The 18,014-nt window shown below is 40.5% G+C and overlaps 1 protein-coding gene across 1 annotated transcript in view; it reads right to left on the bottom strand.

The window, feature by feature from the left end:
* Positions 1-6,448: 6,448 nt before the first annotated feature.
* Positions 6,449-18,014, bottom strand: part of SYCP2L (synaptonemal complex protein 2 like) — a 96,400-nt gene continuing 84,834 nt past the window's right edge. The window contains exons 28-32 of the mRNA XM_074397114.1: positions 16,461-16,552; positions 13,297-13,396; positions 13,147-13,205; positions 10,179-10,240; positions 6,449-6,579 (exon numbers count right to left, since the gene is read on the bottom strand). Coding sequence (XP_074253215.1) covers positions 6,449-6,579; positions 10,179-10,240; positions 13,147-13,205; positions 13,297-13,396; positions 16,461-16,552 — 444 coding nt within the window. The remainder of the gene's footprint in view (positions 6,580-10,178; positions 10,241-13,146; positions 13,206-13,296; positions 13,397-16,460; positions 16,553-18,014) is intronic.

Below are 18,014 nucleotides of genomic sequence, written 5' to 3'. Positions count from 1 at the left end.
CTCAAGTTCCTAGTCTAGTAAAGTAGATCAATGTTTAGTTATAAAATAAATATTGAGGCTGGGTGCAGTGGCTCATGCCTGTAATCCCAGCACTCTGGGAGGCCAAGGTGGGCAGATCACCTGAGGTGAGGAGTTCAAGACCAGCCTGGTCAACGTGGTGAAATCTTGGCTTTACCAAAAATACAAAAATTAGCCAGGCATGGTGGCGCACACCTGTAATCCCAGTTACTCAGCAGGCTGAGGCAAGAGAATTGCTTGAATCCAGGAGGCAGAGAATTGCTTGAATCCAGATGCTGGAGGCAGCAGTGAACTAGGATCTTACCACTGCACTCCAGCCTGGGCTACAGAGCAAGACCTTGACTCTAAAAAATAAAAAATAAATAAAAAAGTAAAACCACCATTTTCACCTGTGCTATTTTCATCATCTTCAACTCAAATCTCTCCTGTATATACAGTTTAATGTACCTCTTGGAGATACAAAAAACTTGAAGACACTTCAACAAGTCCATTTTACTTTTATAATTATTAAAAAAGCAACACTGCTCCAAGTTATGTAACATCTTGAACATTCTATTAATACTATCTGACCAAATTTTAACACAAAAGGTTAACTTTTATGAACACATGGATAATAATACAATTGCAAACTACCAACATATATTCCATCTGAATTCGATAGGTCCCAGGGATGCTATTTGGAGTGGAGGAGTTTGAATGCATACCGAGCACCAAATGCATACCAAGCACCGAAGTCTGGCTAACGTGGCCCGAGCCCAACAGCAACCTTGCTCTTTATCTTCCTCTGCAGGCGGCCCAGGCTGGCAGAAAAGGAAAAGGAGAGCAGTACTTATTTAAGGCCGAACTGTCCGCCTCTTGGTCCCTAAGAACCCTGTGAGCCAATATGAGCATCACTCCTTTCTATCCTCCACGTCACTAACTCAAGTATTCAGTGAAGCATCTCACATGGTTGTCAAGCATCTTACATATCAGTGTCCTCAGTGGAAACTGCCCGGTTATCCTCAGAAATCTCTTCAACACATGCCACTCTGAAGATGTACATGCCATCTCTCGATAGTGTAATAGAGCAGGTGATTTTGCTGGATGTTGGAGATAAGACAGCTCTTTCTTTGTTATAGCATCAGATAAAGTGGGTGGCCTGGCTTTAGGGGCCATACTAGGAAAACTCAGCGTTGTTAATAACCAGATTGGCAATCAGCCCAATTATTACCATTATTTTGAGATGGAGTCTCACTTTGTTGCCAAGGCTGGAGTGCAGTGGCATGATCTTGGCTTACTGCAACCTCTGCCTCCCAGTTCAAGCAATTCTCCTGCTCAGCTGGAATTCCAGGTGTGCACCACCACATCCAGCTAACTTTTGTATTTTTAGTAGAGACGGGGTTTCGCCACATTGTCCAGGCTGTTCTCAAATTCCTGACCTCAGGTGATCCGCCCACCTCAGCCTCCCAAAGTGCTGTGATTACAGGCATGAGCCACCATGCCCTTCTTATTAGCCCAATCAGATGTCCATAAATAAGAGGTTGGCAGGAGCTGATATCAACTGAAGGAACAGATTCTTCCATCACACCTAAACTTCAGGGCACATGCCTATTGAGAAGAATGGCAGAATCACCTGTGCAATGTAAGTTATTTCTCCATTTTTTTTCTGTGTGTGGCATGTGTAATTTAATTCAGGCATGACAGACATTTCTAGTTACCTATCCAACACCTGTTCTCCCCTGTTTCCTTATTAACAGAATCCCCCACTTTTGGGGAGTACTGTGACATACTTAGTCAAATTTTCACCTCTCCAGATTCCCTGGTAACGAGGGTGAGCCATGTGATCTGTTTCTGGCACTAAGATGCAGACAAAAAATGCATCAGCTTGGGCTTCCAGGAAAACTGTTTCCCTGATTTTAAAAAGTGGGGAGGGAGCCGGGCATGGTGGCAGACACCGATAATCCCAGCATTTGGGGAGGCTGAGGCAGGAGGATCACTTGAGCCCAGGAGTTCGAGATCAGCCTGGGCAACATAGCAAGGCCTCATCTCAAAATAAACTAAATAACTAAAAAATGAAAAGAGGGAGGGTGTTGGTACACATCTTTTACCTTTTACTTTTCTCAACCCCTTCTTCCTGCCTGGGGTATAGAAAAGATACCTAGAGGTAGAACAGCCATGCTGTGATTATAAAATCCTGTAAAATCCCAAGTCACACAAAGAGGGGTCAAGCAAAAAGCTTAAAGAACCCAGGTATTGGCCGGGCGCGGTGGCTCAAGCCTGTAATCCCAGCACTTTGGGAGGCCGAGGCAGGTGGATCACGAGGTCGAGAGATCGAGACCATCTTGGTCAACAAGGTGAAACCCTGTCTCTACTAAAAATAATAATAATAATAATAATAAAATTAGCTGGGCATGGTGGTGTGTGCCTGTAATCCCAGCTACTCAGGAAGCTGAGACAGGAGAATTACCTGAACCCAGGAGGCGGAGGTTGCGGTGAGCCGAGATCGTGCCATTGCACTCCAGCCTGGGTAACAAGAGCGAAACTCCGTCTCAAAAAAAAAAAAATAGAACCCAGGTATCTAATGACTAAAGCTGCTATACCACCAGCCCTGGACCACCTTGTTGCTCTTTACAGGGAAAAAAATAAAACCCCTATTTGTCTTAGCTGCTGGAGTCCAATTTCTGTTATACGTGACCAAATGTAAGACGCACATTTACACATTTAATCCAATTCTCTATCGGAGCTGGGAATTATTCCAATATTCTTAGCCCAAATTAGTCTTTTTTTAATATTCTCTTTTAGTCCTATTTTGAAGATTTGTTGTTATTGCCGTTTCCTCAAAAGAAAACAGTTTTTTTTCCTCTGTAATGTAATTAATTCAAGATAGATATACAAATATATTCACTACAAGTTTTTTAATAATAATTAAAAATAACCTGGCTGTTCATCATAGGGAAAACAATGTATAAGTTATAGGATGTTTATAAACTATTTTGCAGTTATTAAAAAAATAAGATCTATATTGCTGCCTTAGAGGCAAGTCATATTTTTATTGCTGAGTGAACAAAGAATAATATATATTTAGCCCATCCCTAAAACATATATATATAGGCCTGGTGCAGTGGCTCATGCCTGTAATTCCAGCACTTTGGGAGGCTGGGGTGGGTGGATCACCAGAGGTCAGGAGTTTGAGACCAGCCTGGCCAACATGGCGAAACCCTGTCTCTACTAAAAATACAAGAACTTCACCAGGTGTGGTAGGAGGCGCCTGTAATCCCATATACTCAGGAGGCTGAGGGAGGAAAATCGCTTGAACCTGGAAGGAAGAAGTTGCAGTGAGCTGAGATTGTTCAACTGCACTCTAGCCTGGGCAACAAGAGCAAAACTCAATCTTAAAACAAAAACAACATCGTATACGTATACATGTGTAAATACATATATACATTCTTGTGTAAGCATCAGAATAAACCTTTGGAAGAATATACTCCCAACTCTCAAGAGGTGGTTACCTCTGGATCATGGATAAGAGAAAAGGCTGGAGAGAGGGGAAAAAAAATAGCTCTTTATAAACTTCTATGTTGTTTGAGTTTATTATACAAAAGTAATTCCTATCTTTCAATAAGTTGTAAAAACACAGAACAGCCTAAGACAGAAATTAAATTTAAGTATCACCACACAGAAATAAACCCAGCTGACATTTCCAGAACATCCATTTAGAATCTAGACCTCTTACTTCACATGCAAGTACATAAATACATGCAAACTCTTGTCTGCTCTAACAGCCCTCCCCAGCCTGGTTACCTCATTAGTCATTCCTTCTCATCCTCTTTTCTGGGCTTCATCTCGCCTACCTGACTTCAACACACTGGAGTGGCCCAAGAATGTTGTCCTCTCTATACTGAGTCCCTAGGTTAACTCATTCAGTCTATGTCCAGCCCCCAGCCATGAGCTTCGGTCTCAGATATCCAGGTACCCACGTGACAATGCCATTCAGACGCTGAAATCACATAGGGAATGTATGTCCTGAATCTCTCCTTTCACATCCGTCCTCGTCCCCCTCCAGTCAATCAACCGGACCTTTCCCAATCTCCCCCACCTCCCTAAGTGACACCGGTTTTCACCCAGTTGCTCAAGCCCCAAACCTAGAAGTTGTCCTTGATCCTGCCTTTTCCCACCTGTCACATCCAAGCCATCAGCAATCCTTCCAGATCCTTCTCTACTGCCCACATCATCCAATTTTTCACCCCAAAACACACAATGCCTTTGAAAATATCCCTTTGACTATTACTCATTCATTACCATTGGAATAAAATCCAAACTCCTTACCATGGCCTATAAGGTCCTGGGTTACCCCACCATCCCCACCCACACCCCTCCTAACTTCATCTTATGTACTCTGCTCTTGCTCCTTCTACTGGGCTCTCTCTAAATTCTTAGACTACACTAAGTATATCAGTATATTAACATACTTAACCTCAGAACATCTACCTGGGCCATGCCCTCTGAAATGGACTTCCTCAGCCTTCCTTGCTGCTGGCCCTAGCTCGACCTTCAGATTTCACCTCAAATGTCACCTCCTTAGAGAGGTTCCACTTGACCTTTCCTCCTCCCATGCTGTGAGTCTTTCTCATATCCACAGTGTTTTCCTTCTTAGCACTGGCATGAATCCTCATCTGTTTCGTTTAATACCACCACTCAACCCTATAGTACATACACCATGAGGTCAGGGACTTTGTGGATATTGTTCTACACTTGCATCTAAGACAGTCCCTGGCACCCAAAAGACTTAGCTGTTTATCGAATAATGAGCATACGCACACTCTCATAACATTTCATACAAGTGGGACCATGTTATATATGCTACTTTGTGATTTTTCACTTACTGTTAAACATTTTCTCAAGTTAGCATCATCTAAATCTTTCTTTGTAGTGGCTACCTGGCATATCATATGACTATATTTAGCTGAGCCTCTAGGCACTTTCCTTTACCTCCCTATTACAATCAAGTTTGTAATATATATTATTGCATGTATTTTTGTGCATGTCCAATTTCATCTTTAAGATAATTTCTTAGAAGTGGAATTATCAGGTCAAAAATAACAAAGTCTTGGACATGAAAGCAGTTTTTTTAAAAAAATCATCTACTTCATTTACTCTCAAGTTAAAATTAAACCAAATCCATGTTTTGCAAAAATAAGTACTATACTCTTCAAGGTAAATGGAATTACATCCTTATAAAAATATACTTGGATATGGAGTCTGCTTACAAAATCTACTTTAGACCTCTAAATTGAAGGAAATCCCCAAGTGGATATCTGTATAAAAAGCCCTGTTATTAAATGCTGTGGGAATGAACAAAATAATATTCAAAGAATCCAGCAGGGTGAGAGGGTTGCTACCCTTAAATAGACTGCATCCAAGAACAGAATAGTTGGTGGTTGTCTCACACATGCCTTCCTTATTTATTCTGTGAGCCTCCATGACTATGCCAGAAAACTCACGAAGTGGTAGCACCATGAGCTAATGGACCATCAGCAAAGCAGAGGGCTCTCAGCGATAACTATAAACTCCCTCCTTTGAAAATCTCAGAGTCAGTTCCATTGGTCTCAAATCCCCTTGCTTTAGTAGCTGCTGAAAGACAGTCATCATCACCCACACCCTCACCTGATACTGCATGTACATGTCCTCCTGAACCCGGTCTATCTACTGCTCTCCCCTGCCTTCCCCACTCCCTGAGGTCTTCCTCTCCTGTCCCTACAATTCGATCTGTCAGCAGCAAAAAAATATCCTCAGCGTCTTCTAGAAGAAAATATTTCCTCTCCTCTTTAACTAAAACATGGCTGGCTCCTGAAGGTACCATCTCCCCTGACACCCTGACTCAACTAAAAGCTTTTTTTCCTCTGATACTCCATGACTTCCTGGCCAGGCAGAGGGGTAGCATTCTCCTTGCTCCCCACTGCCACACACGTGCATGACTCTGACTCTCATAGAAACCTCCCTGCTGCTATTTATGTCATCCATCTGCATTCTACTATCAAGCTCCTGGCCCCTTTGTCCATTGGGCCCTGGTTTCTATCAGGTTAGCAGTAATTACAACACTGTCACAAAGTATCTGCTTTCAAGCTCTGGCTTCTTGGTTCTTCAACTCCTTCCCTCCTCTAGTAGTTTCTTCAGTGCCACCACAGCTATGTGCACCCAACCTATAGTCATCACAGACATCTTGATTCTCAACATCCCACATTCTGACCACATCTTCCTGGCCTTTCGCCATCACTCCTAGCTTACCTAGACAATTTTATCCACTGGAACTGACAATCCATTGACCCCCCCACCCCCCACCGCCCTAAGAACTGGCCCATCAAAGAAATTGGCTTATCTATAAGCCAATTTATAACTGGCCCATTAAAGAAATTGGCTTCAATTTCTCCTTCCCAATCAGGCTTAGGGGGTATCATTCCAACAACTCCTGAGCAAACACCCTTAATTTCTCGGACTGAGATTCCCTCTGGGTCTGGCAAAACTGCTCCCCTACATGAAGCCTACTCTCTACTTTCTTTACAACTGAATCTGAGAAGAACTTTGCTGGAGAAAAAAGTAATTCAAGAAAGTTGATAAGAGTTCACTTAGGTTTAACATTATGAACCTCAAAAGGGCACTTAAGGACAACCAGAAATTACTAGAATCAGCACTATGCTAAATAGGAGGAGCACAAATTATTGCTAATGATCTTAAATGTTTCACCATTAAGTTCAGTGTTGCTGCAGACATTCTATCCCTAGTTTCCTAAGAGTCTTACTGTTGATTGGTTGGATTTTACTTGTGAATGGGTGCTGAATTTTTATCAAATGTGTTTTCTGAATTCACTAGAATAAGTATATGGTTGTTCTATGGATCAAGTAAAAATAAATTAATAGATGCTTAAATGTTAAACCGTTCTTGCATTTATGGTATCCATCTACTTCTAATGGTTTTTCTTTTCTCCTTTCAACACACACACACACACACACACACACACACACAACCACACACACACAACTAACACTGGTGGAGTATGTTTGCTAAATTTTTTAGCATTTTTGTATTTATGTTCATTTGAGACTGATCTATGATTTTCTTATGATTGTCCTTGTTCTGTTTTGGTATCAAGGTAATAGAAGCTTCCTAAAATAAACAGGGGAGCTTTCCTTTTTCCCCTCTTTCTTGGAATCATTTGTATATGGACTACTTATTCCTTATGAATTTGATAAAACTTATATTAAAATGTCAGGATCTGATGTATTTTTATAAACAAAGGATGGGCTTTTTATACTACCAATTTAATTTAATTATGATTCTTAAGTAACTTTCGGTAATGCATATTCATCTAGGAAATTGTTCATTTCATCTAAGTTTTCAAATTTATTGACATATTGCTGTTCCTAATATATTCTTATGCCTTTTAAGGACTCTATGAATTGACTCTATTTCTACATCTCATTCCAACTTTCAATTGTGCCTTCTCTATCATTTTATTTTCTTGATCAGTCTGAAGTGGAAGTTTGTATATTGCATCTAGTCTTTCTAAAGAACCAAGTTTGGTTTTACTTCTCCTCCTATGATTTCCATGCTTTCCATTTTATTTCAGATTTGAAAACTCATTATCAACACGCTTCTAATTGCTTTGGACTTGTGCCAGTACCTTTTTTCTGATTTGTTTTTCAATCATGTTCTATCTCCTTTGTGCCCTCTTCTTGTCCTTACACATTAGACTCAGTTGGTCCGGTTTCAAAAAATAGCCCTGCTGGGGCTTTGAAAGTGGTAAATTTAATTCCTTTACTAATTTAGGGAAAACTGACATCTTTATGTTATTCTGTCTTCCATCCGTTGGTCCTGATTTTATGATAATACATTTAGAATTTCATGATTAAGCACAGGCGTCCCCAAACTACGGCCCGCGGGCCGCATGCGGCCCCCTGAGGCCATTTATCCGGCCCCCTGCCGCACTTCAGGAAGGGGCACCTCTTTCATTGGTGGTCAGTGAGAGGAGCACAGTATGTGGCGGCCCTCCAACGGTCTGAGGGACAGTGAACTGGCCCCCTGTGTAAAAAGTTTGGGGACGCCTGATTAAGCAGAATACTGACTTCTGGACTGAGATTTATCATACTATAGAGTAACTAGTTACTACTATTTTGTTAGATTTTATGCAAATTCAAAAACAGATGTAGAATTTTCAAATGCTTTTGGAAATAAAGACAATCATAATGATTTTTCTCTCTAGATCTATTAGTAATAAATATATTACCAGATTCCCTATTATCAAACCATCTTTGCATTCCTGGACTAAATCTCACTTGGTCATAACATATTATTCCTTTAATATCCTGCTAAATTCTGTTTGCCAACATTTTATTTAGAATTTTGGCATGGTTGTTATTATTATTTTTGAGATGGAGTCCTGCTCTGTTGCCCAGGCTGGAGTGCAGTGGCATGATCTCAGCTCACTGCAACCTCTGCCTTCTGGGTTCAAACAATTCTCCTGCCTCAGCCTCCTGAGTAGTTTGGATAACAGGTGCCTGCCCACCACCATGCCTGGCTAATTTTTGTATTTTTAGTAGAGATGAAGTTTCACCATGTTGGCCAGGCTGGTCTCGAACTCTTGACCTTAGGTGATCCACCTGCATCAGCCTCCCAAAGAGCTAGGGTTACAGGCATGAGGCACTATGCCTGGCCTAGAGTGATTATTTTAAGTGAGATTGTTCTGCACCTCTCTTTGCAATTTTTGTTGCACTTTGATATTGTAACACAAGATTGATTTAAAAATTAGGAAATTTTTATTCTTCTATGAGCTAGAATGTTTGAGCAGTGCTAACACTATCCTTCTTTTAAAAAGCTAGTAGAATTCCTCTGTGATGTAATCTGGATCATATGCATGTTTGTAGGGTACTTTGACAACTTTGTCTCTCTTCTATGAAGATTTTTCTGCTAAGGTTTCCCATCTATTTAGAAGTCCATTTTATTAAGCTGTATTTTCCTGGAAAATTGCCCAGTTACTCCAGGTTTTCATCAAAACTTGGATGTGCAGACATCTGAAAGTTAAAATGTTAAGTAAACCGTAGTTCCTGCTTGACATATTCCTCCCACTTTGAGGCTTCCTTCTCTCTCTAATGGGCAACAAACACCATCCATCTCATTGCAGAAGACAGAAACCTAGGAGACTGACATCATTCTTCTTCCTTTACCTATTGCTTCCAGCTACCAGCAATTTATTAACTGTAGCTCCAAAATAAATCTGAAATCTCTCTATTTCTCACCACCTCCACTGCTATCCTCCTGCTTAAAACCACCATCTTGGACCCAAAAAGCTTTCTGGTTGAACTCTCCTCTCCCAGTCTTCATTCCTTCCATCAGTTCTTAACATAACAGCTAGAGTAATTTTCTTAAATATAAATCAGGTTAGATTACCCTAATCTATTCCTGGATTATTTTGTGTCCTTGTACACCCATTATTTTGTATACTTGTATACTATTGCCAGATTAGGGTAATCAATGCCTTCACAAAAAGCCCTATATATTTACTCTAACTCTTAGTATAAAATTCAAACTCCTCAACATGGCCAATGAAGCCTGACCTCATTGAGGGTTTACCACGTTCCCAGCGTTACTTCAAATAACTGCCACTCTTATTGTTTCTCAAAGATGACCCCGCCTGACCCTGTTGCTTTAAACCACAAGTCTAGTTTCTTCTTATTCTGAAACCTCATGTTAAATGTCATTTCCTCTGAGAGACCTTTGATGAGCAACCTATCTTAAGTTGACACTTCATATCACAGCTCTCACCTTGTTAATATTCCTCAAAGCACTTATTTACTTGTCATTATTTAATTGCCATTTTTCTATTTCCCTTCAAAAATATATCTTTTAATGGGGTTGCCTCCATTAAACAAGTTTGTGTGTTAACCATTGGACAGGTTGAACAAACCTAATCTAAAAATCTGATATCCAAAATGCTCCAAAATCTGAAAATGTTTAAATATCAATGGGACACTCAAAAGAAATGTTCACTGGAGCATTGTGAATTTCAGATTTTTGGACTAGGGATGCTCAAACAGTGCATATTCCAAATATCCAAAGATTCCAAAATCCAAAACATCTGAAATCTGAAACACTTCTGGTCTAATGCATTTTGGATGAGGGATACTCACCCTGTATCTCTATGTGCATCATAGTGATTGATGCAGGGTAAGCATTCAGCCATAAACTCTTACTGAAGGAATAACCCAGACCAAAAAGGATAATTTCTAAGATGGGAGAAATTGCTATGAAGGAGAAGCTCCACTGCAGAGATGTCATGTGAACAAAGCATTATCTTTTAGAGCTTGGCCCCCACCCTGACCCGAATTCACATCCAGTGAACAATGCAAATCTTTGCACCCACCTGAGAGATGCAATCATAAAACCAGGCTTTGACTTTCCTTATGAAGGCTTAGTTGGATTGAGCCTGGAAGAAATTGGTCCATCTCTTATTATACTCACATTAGACAATTTAAAAACAAGAGCATACATACATCCACATATCAGAGTTATTTCACAGACCATTATATCACAGACCATTATAACTCACATAGCAGAGTTATTTCACAGACAGTATATTACATTATATTATAGACAGCAGCAACCCAGGATATTAACATAAGAGATTAACATGTTCACTTAATTCTATTTTATGCATTCTCTCTGTCAGTACCACTGGCCCACAACATATGCAGAGGTATTTCATGGACACCATCAAAGCACTGAATCTGTAACTCCTTGTAGTTCTAAGCTAGGGGCTTGAAATAATCCAGACTGAGGGATATTCTTTTCATTAGCAGCAAAACACACAGGCCATCACTGACATGAAAATATAAGAACAGATGAGGGATACCTGTTTGACCTTGATTGAGGCTTACTAACCTCTTGCAAAGCCCTTGCACATCAAGCACTCAGCCCAGGGCCAGGCACCCATAAGCACTCAGTGTGAGCTAAGAGAATCACCATCATCCCTCATTGGCAAGCAAGAGGGAAGTTTCTGTAGGTGTTTGGAAGAGAAAAGAACAAATGCAAAACCCCGAGGCAGGTATATTTAGGAGATGGATGTTCTTTAAGGGATTCTAAATTCACACAGGGGCCTGTTATCAAAGGGAGATGAATGCAAATAGTAACTAATATCTTACAGTGTTTGAAGAGACTGCTGCCTAAAATTGGGGGTTTCAGTCAAAATAAATGAATCCCCCAGGTTTCAGAAGACCAGGGGATATAATCATCTCTAGTGCCTCACACCGTGTGGCTTTTTAATCAACTGTTCTCAAAGTGTGTCTGGGGAATCCCTAAGAAACCAAAGGTTCTGTGAAGTCAAAATTATTTTGGTAATAATGATAAAAACATTAAGACATTATTTGCTTTTTAAAGTCTTATTCTCTCAAAAATGTACAGTGGAATATCTCAAAGTCTACATGACTCACAAGAGATTCCACTCAGAAACAGGTAACAGAATCCAGCCAGCTTCTATTAAGCCAGACATTAAAGAGATTTGCAAAAACATGAAGTAATGCTATTCTCTCCCCACATGCTTTTTGCTGTGAAAAGTCTAGTTATTTTTCATAAAAATGTGTTATTTATATCAACATGAAAAGGTTTGTTATTTTAAAATATATTTTTAAAAATCGGTCTCAATTTTTAATATGAAAAATATTCACAGATAGAGCCCACATAAGCAAAAGCTCTTTGGGAACACTCAATAAATGTTAAACATGCAAAGAGGTCCTGATTCCAAGACCTTGGAGAACTACTCACAACCAACCATGGGTATTAAGTGAAGATAGTTTAAAAGGTGCCATCACTTTAACTATACATAATGCAATGCAGAGGGAGACGCTGTGTGAGGGACTGTGGAAATGGTCCATACAGTCATCATCATTAACTGTATTAACTGGAGTAAAAGGCATGGTTAACTCCAATTTGAAAAGTTTTTTTTTTTTTTTTTTTTGCTTTGAAATATACTCATGACCAGAAGAATATCCTTCCCAAAAGCATGTGACTTAAATTTCTGTAAAAGCAGCTGCTTCTCAATTGGAAGATAAAGCTTTAACTACTATACATTTATATGGGGACTTCTTTTGTTTATTCGAGTGAGACAAGAACACTAGAATTTTCCTGCAGGGCAGAGGAGAAGAGTCTCCACACTCCACTTTCCCCTTCCTCGGGGTCCAGAAGATTGGACGATATCCCAAATGGGTAGAAAGGGCAGCCCCAGAGGATGCATTGATGAAGTACAGTGCAGGGAGCTGTAGCAGGATCAACCCGTTTGTTGTTTTAAAAAATGTGTAAATGAGTAAAATACATTTTACTCATATTTGTATTAGATATATACTAATATGCATATATATAATACAAATATGTATTAGATATATACATATTATATATACATATACTCATATTTGTATTAGATATATACTGAGTAAATAGAATATAGTCTACCAAAAGCACGATTTGGTATGTAACTGAAAATCAACTGTTTACTTAGAAACCTAAACATTTTTCTCAAAATCTAATCACTTTAAGTTTTAAAAATACTGCTTAAAAATAAAACAATTGGCAGGGCACAGTGGCTCATGCCTGTAATCCCAGCACTTTGTGAGGCCAAGGTTGGCAGATCACAAGGTAAGAGTTCATGACCAGCCTGGCCAACTTGGTGAAGCCCCGTCCCTACTAAAAATACAAAAATTAGCCAGGTGTGGTGGTGTGTGCCTGTAATCCCAGCTATTCAGAAGGCTGAGGCAGGAGAATCCCTTGAACCCGGGAGGCAGAGTTTGCAGTGAGCTAAGATCGCGCCAATGCACTCCAGCCTGGGCAATAGAACAAGACTCAAAAAGTAGAAAATAAAACAATCAGGATTTTTAAAAAATAGAAATTCGGATGGCCCTATTAGGCTTTTCAAGATTTATGCTTCTTGTCTGATATCGTTAGCTGCACTCTATCCTCAGGGGGGTGCTACACAAGCGGCTGGTTCAAACGATGCAGCTATTCCACTAGTTACGTGTGTTCTACCATCACCAACTGCCTGTTCTCTAGCTAAAACACTACCTTATACTTCAACCAAGATTTTTCTAGAAAGAACACCTTTTAAAGTACCTCTGCATTTGCAGATCACAGAAAGCCTTCAGATCAGCAGACTGTTTCTCCCAGAATTCCTAAGATTGAACAAAAGTTTTGTTTAAGTTAGCGTTATTTTTCTCTGGAAAGATCCAAAGTCAGAACACGTTCTGAACAAAAAGAACTTACCAGAACCTCCTCCTCAAGGTGTTCCAAGGCCTGAATATCTTTCTTAAGACTGCTCAACTCTTGAAGAACCAAATTTTGAAAGCGTTCTAGTTTATTGAGTCTAATAAACATAAAAGCAGTAAACATTATTGGGACGGCTTGGATGTGACAGCAGACATTCTTAATAAGTCATCTGATTACAAGGATACTTCAGATTCTTCTCCAGACATTTCTTGTCATGAGAACATGTGGTGTCTCCATTCTCTTCCCTCCACTGACCCTGGCTGCTCATCCTCAACCTGGAAACCTCACTATACAAACAATTCTCAGGTGTCTTTCTTCTTCTTCTTTTTTTTTTTTTTTTTTTTTTTTAATTCTGAGATGGAGTTTCATTCTTGTTGCCCAGGCTTCAGTACAATGGTGCTATCTCAGCTCATTGCAACCTTCACCTCCTAGGTTCAAGTGATTCTCCTGCCTCAGCCTCCAGAGTAGCTGGGACCGCAGGTGCATGCCACCACATCCAGCTAATTTTTTTGTATTTTTAGTAGAGACAGAGTTTCACCATGTTGGCCAGACTGGTCTCTAACTCTTGACCTCAGGTGATCCCGCCTGCCTCCTAGGTCTCCCAAAGTGCTGGGATTAGAGGAGTCAGCCACCTCGACCGGCCTCAGATCATCTTGCAACAGCAGCATGGAGGAAGCTGGGGTTTTTTGGTTTTTTTTTTTTTGGTAGAGAACAATAGGACAGATGACTTCAGGGAAGATGAGGCTGAGGCTCCCCATCCCTTCCTACCATCCACTTGCTCCCCTTTCTCTTGCATTAAGCTGACCCTGAAAGCTTGTGGTCAGGTATGGGCTAATACACTCTTCTCCCACATCTACATTTTAGCTTTAAAATTTCTGAGACTCGCTATTCTTTGTCTACTGGTCATATTTGCTTATTAATTTTCTTATTTGCTTGCTTATAGTTTGTCTTCTCTATTGTTGCTACTAAAATGCCATTGAATTTCATACTTAAAAACAGTTAAAAGGGTAACTTTGATGTTATGTGTATTTTACCACAATAAGAAAACACCATACACACATTTGCATGTGCACACACACATGCACACCCTTATGACCACGTAACAAGAAATACAACGGTGCCAGGATCTCAGAAGGATGAGGAAGAGGAGTGTAGGGATGGGTTTCCGTAATGATTCGAGTTAGGTCAAATGCTATTTATTCATCCTACTTCATCCATGATACAGCATGTGTCATTTGACCTCTCTATTAGGTCAAAAGTTTCATGAAGAGCACCTAAAACTCGTGCTCACCTCACTCTCAAACCAAGCACAGGGCCTGGTATCCGATGTTACTCAGTGTGCATTTGCTGAATGAATACACAGATAAGTGTGCGCCCCTGAGAGATCATGGAATTTCACAAATCCGAAGTCCTTCATGGGCTTGCCTGGACATTCAACGGACATCATATGCATACCAGACTTTGAAAAATGGTAACCATTTCTATTCAAATAATGTATTCCATCCTCAGAAACTTTCTGTCTCAGTTAAGCAAATCAACTCACCATTCTTTTCTTCCCTTCCTTCATTTGCAAGCCATTCTCTCCCCAAGGAACAACGTCTACTCTTCCCTTCCCTATGCCATTCAAATCTTCGTTTCTAAAACCTCACTCAGGAAGCACTTCCATGGTAATCACTCTGAATTAATTTGAATCACTACAGAAACCCATCCCTCCACTGCCCTTCCTCAACCCTCTGAAATCCTGGTACCTTTGTATTTCTTGTTACATGGTCATAAGGGTGTGTGTGTGTACACATGCAAATGTGTGTATGGTTTTTTACTGTGGTAAAATACACATTACATAGAATTTACCCTTTTAACCATTTTTAAGTATAAAATTCAACGGCATTAAGTACATCCACAATGTTTTGCAACCATCATCACTATCCATTTCCAGAACTCTTCCATCATCCCAAACAGAAACTCTGTACCCATTAAACAACTCCGACCGGGAGCGTGGTTCACGCCTGTAATCCCAGCACTTTGGGAGGCCAAGGTGGGCGGATCACCTGAGATCGGGAGTTTGAGGCCAGCCTGACCAACATGGAGAAACCCTGTCTCTACTAAAAATACAAAATTAGCTGGGCATGGTGGTGCATGCCTGTAATCCCAGCTACTAGGGAGGCTGAGGCAGAAGAATTGCTTAAACCTTGGAGGCGGAGGTTGTGGTGAGGCGAAATCATGCCATTGCACTCCAGCCTGGGCAACAAGAGGGAAACTTCATCTCAAAAAACAAAACAAAAAAACACCAAAAGCTCCACCTTTCCCCAGTCTTTGGCAATTTCTGTTGCACTCTCTGCTTCTATGCATTTGACTATTCTAGGTACCCCTCACATAACTGGAGTCACATATTTGTCCCTTGTTATCTGGCTTCTTTCCTTTTGCATAATGATTTCAAGGTTCATCCATGGTATAGCATGTGTCAGAATTTAACTATATTTTATGGCTGAACAACAGACCATTGCATGGATATAGCATATTTCATTTATCCAGCATTTTATTTTATTTTTATTTTTATTTATTTATTTATTTATTTATTTTTTGAGACAGAGTTTCGCTCTTGTTACTCAGGCTGGAGTGCAATGGCATGACCTCAGCTCACCACAACCTCCGCCTCCTGGGTTCAGGCAATTCTCCTGCCTCAGCCTCCTGAGTAGCTGGGATTACAGGCACGTGCCACCATGCCCAGCTAATGTTTTGTATTTTTAGTAGAGACGGGGTTTCACCATGTTGACCAGGATGATCTCGATCTCTTGACCTCGTGATCCACCCGCCTTGGCCTCCCAAAGTGCTGGGATTATGGGCATGAGCCACTGCGCCCGGCTTATCCAGCATTTTAAACATATATGTCCATGCTTGCCTTGTCTTCATAATTGGATAATAAATTTTTTAACAGTATTTTAGTATCACAGCAGACCATGAGGAGGCTTAAGAAGGACCATCTAGTTCAAACCCTTATTATATGAATGAAGAACCAGAAACGCAGAAGGATTAAATGATGCATCAATCCTCACAGCTGCTCAGGCCCCAACTCCTCAGGGCCTGAGCACAGTGATCATGAGATAAACATTGCTGGTGAGTCATCGTAATTCCATGGCCTTGTTTTGAAATCTAAGACTTACCTGTACAGTTGTATCTGGTTTAAAAGTTTTATTAGGCAATCCAGTGCTTTCTTTGCATTTTCTGAATTAAGTGGACTCTTTCTGCACCTAAGCTAGACCATAACAACAATAACAAAATGATCACATTTGGGTTAAATACAATTACATAAGTCAAGGGTATTCTTTGCATTAAAAAGATGCTGCTGGTACGTAATAATATTCATAGCAAACATGAGTGCTAAACAAGTGTGATCAGGCATCATCCTCCACACCTTTCAGGTATTACACCAGGTTCAGTACCAATACAAAACAAGCTAAAATAGAAAAGTTTACACTCATGCTACCTGATACAGTTTGCCTATTTGTCCCTACCCAAATCTCATGTTGAAACGTAATCCCTGATGTTGGGAGTGAGGCCTGGTGGGAGGAGTCTGGGTCATGCAGGCGGATTCCTCACAGCTTGATGTCGTCCTCACAATAGCGAGTCATGACACCTGGGTTGTTTGAAAGTGTGTCGCACCTCCCGCCCCTCGCTCCTCCTCTCTCTATGTGATACTCCTGCTCCCTCTTGGCTTTCAACCATGAGTAAAAGCTCCCTGAGGCCTCCTTGGAAACCAAGCAGATGTCAGTACCATGCTTCCTGTACAGCCTGCAGAACCTTGACCTAATTAAACCAGTATTTTTTTTTTTTTTTTTTGAGAGTCTTTCTCTGTCACCCAGGCTGGAGTACAGTGGTGCAATCTCGGCTCACTGCAACCTCTGCCTCTGGGGTTCAAGCGATGGCCTCAGCCTCCTGAGTAGCTGGGACTACAGGCACATGCCACCAGACCCAGCTCATTTTTGTATTTTTAGTAGAGACAGGGTTTCACCATATTGGCCAGGTTGGTTTTGAACTCCTGACCTTGTGATCCACCTGCCTCAGCCTCCCAAAGTGCTGGGATTACAGGCGTGAACCACCACCTGGCCCAGCCAAACATTTTTTTTTTTTTTAATAAATTATCCAGTCTCAGGGACTTCTTTATAGAAATTCAAAAATGGCCTAATATATTACCAGTACATACAATACTATGAATAAATTTATATTACAAATTCATATAATAAATACTATGAATAAATTTATACCACAAATTGGCTTACACTGGTATCACAGAAAATAAGACTCTGGAGATCTAAGTTAGTTAAATAAAGGTTGTTTAGAGTAACATGCTTTTCTCAAATAAGTCATTTGGGATTTATAAATAATGGGACAAAAAAGGAGAAGGCTGAAATGGTTCCAATATTTATCCTGTAGACGAGATTTTGAGATGGGCTGTATGTAAAGTGTCTCAAAGTTCTGCCACCATTCAGCTGACCACCAACCCACAGTCTACCTCCATATTTGTCTCAGATTCCTCTCCTTTAAAAAAAAATACAGAGACAGGTTCTTTCTCTATTGCCCAGGCTGGAGCACAGTGGCATGATCATAGCTCACTGTAACCTTGAACTGCTGGACTCAAGGGATTCTCTTACCTCAGCCTCCTGAGCAGCTAGGACTACAGGTGTATGTCACCATGCCTGGCTGATTTTTAAAGACAT

The sequence above is a fragment of the Saimiri boliviensis genome, chromosome 4 (genome assembly GCF_048565385.1).
Source record: "Saimiri boliviensis isolate mSaiBol1 chromosome 4, mSaiBol1.pri, whole genome shotgun sequence".
NCBI lineage: Eukaryota > Metazoa > Chordata > Mammalia > Primates > Cebidae > Saimiri > Saimiri boliviensis.
The sequence above is the reverse complement of the archived record's forward strand: the minus strand, read 5'-3'. Positions and strand labels throughout refer to the sequence as shown.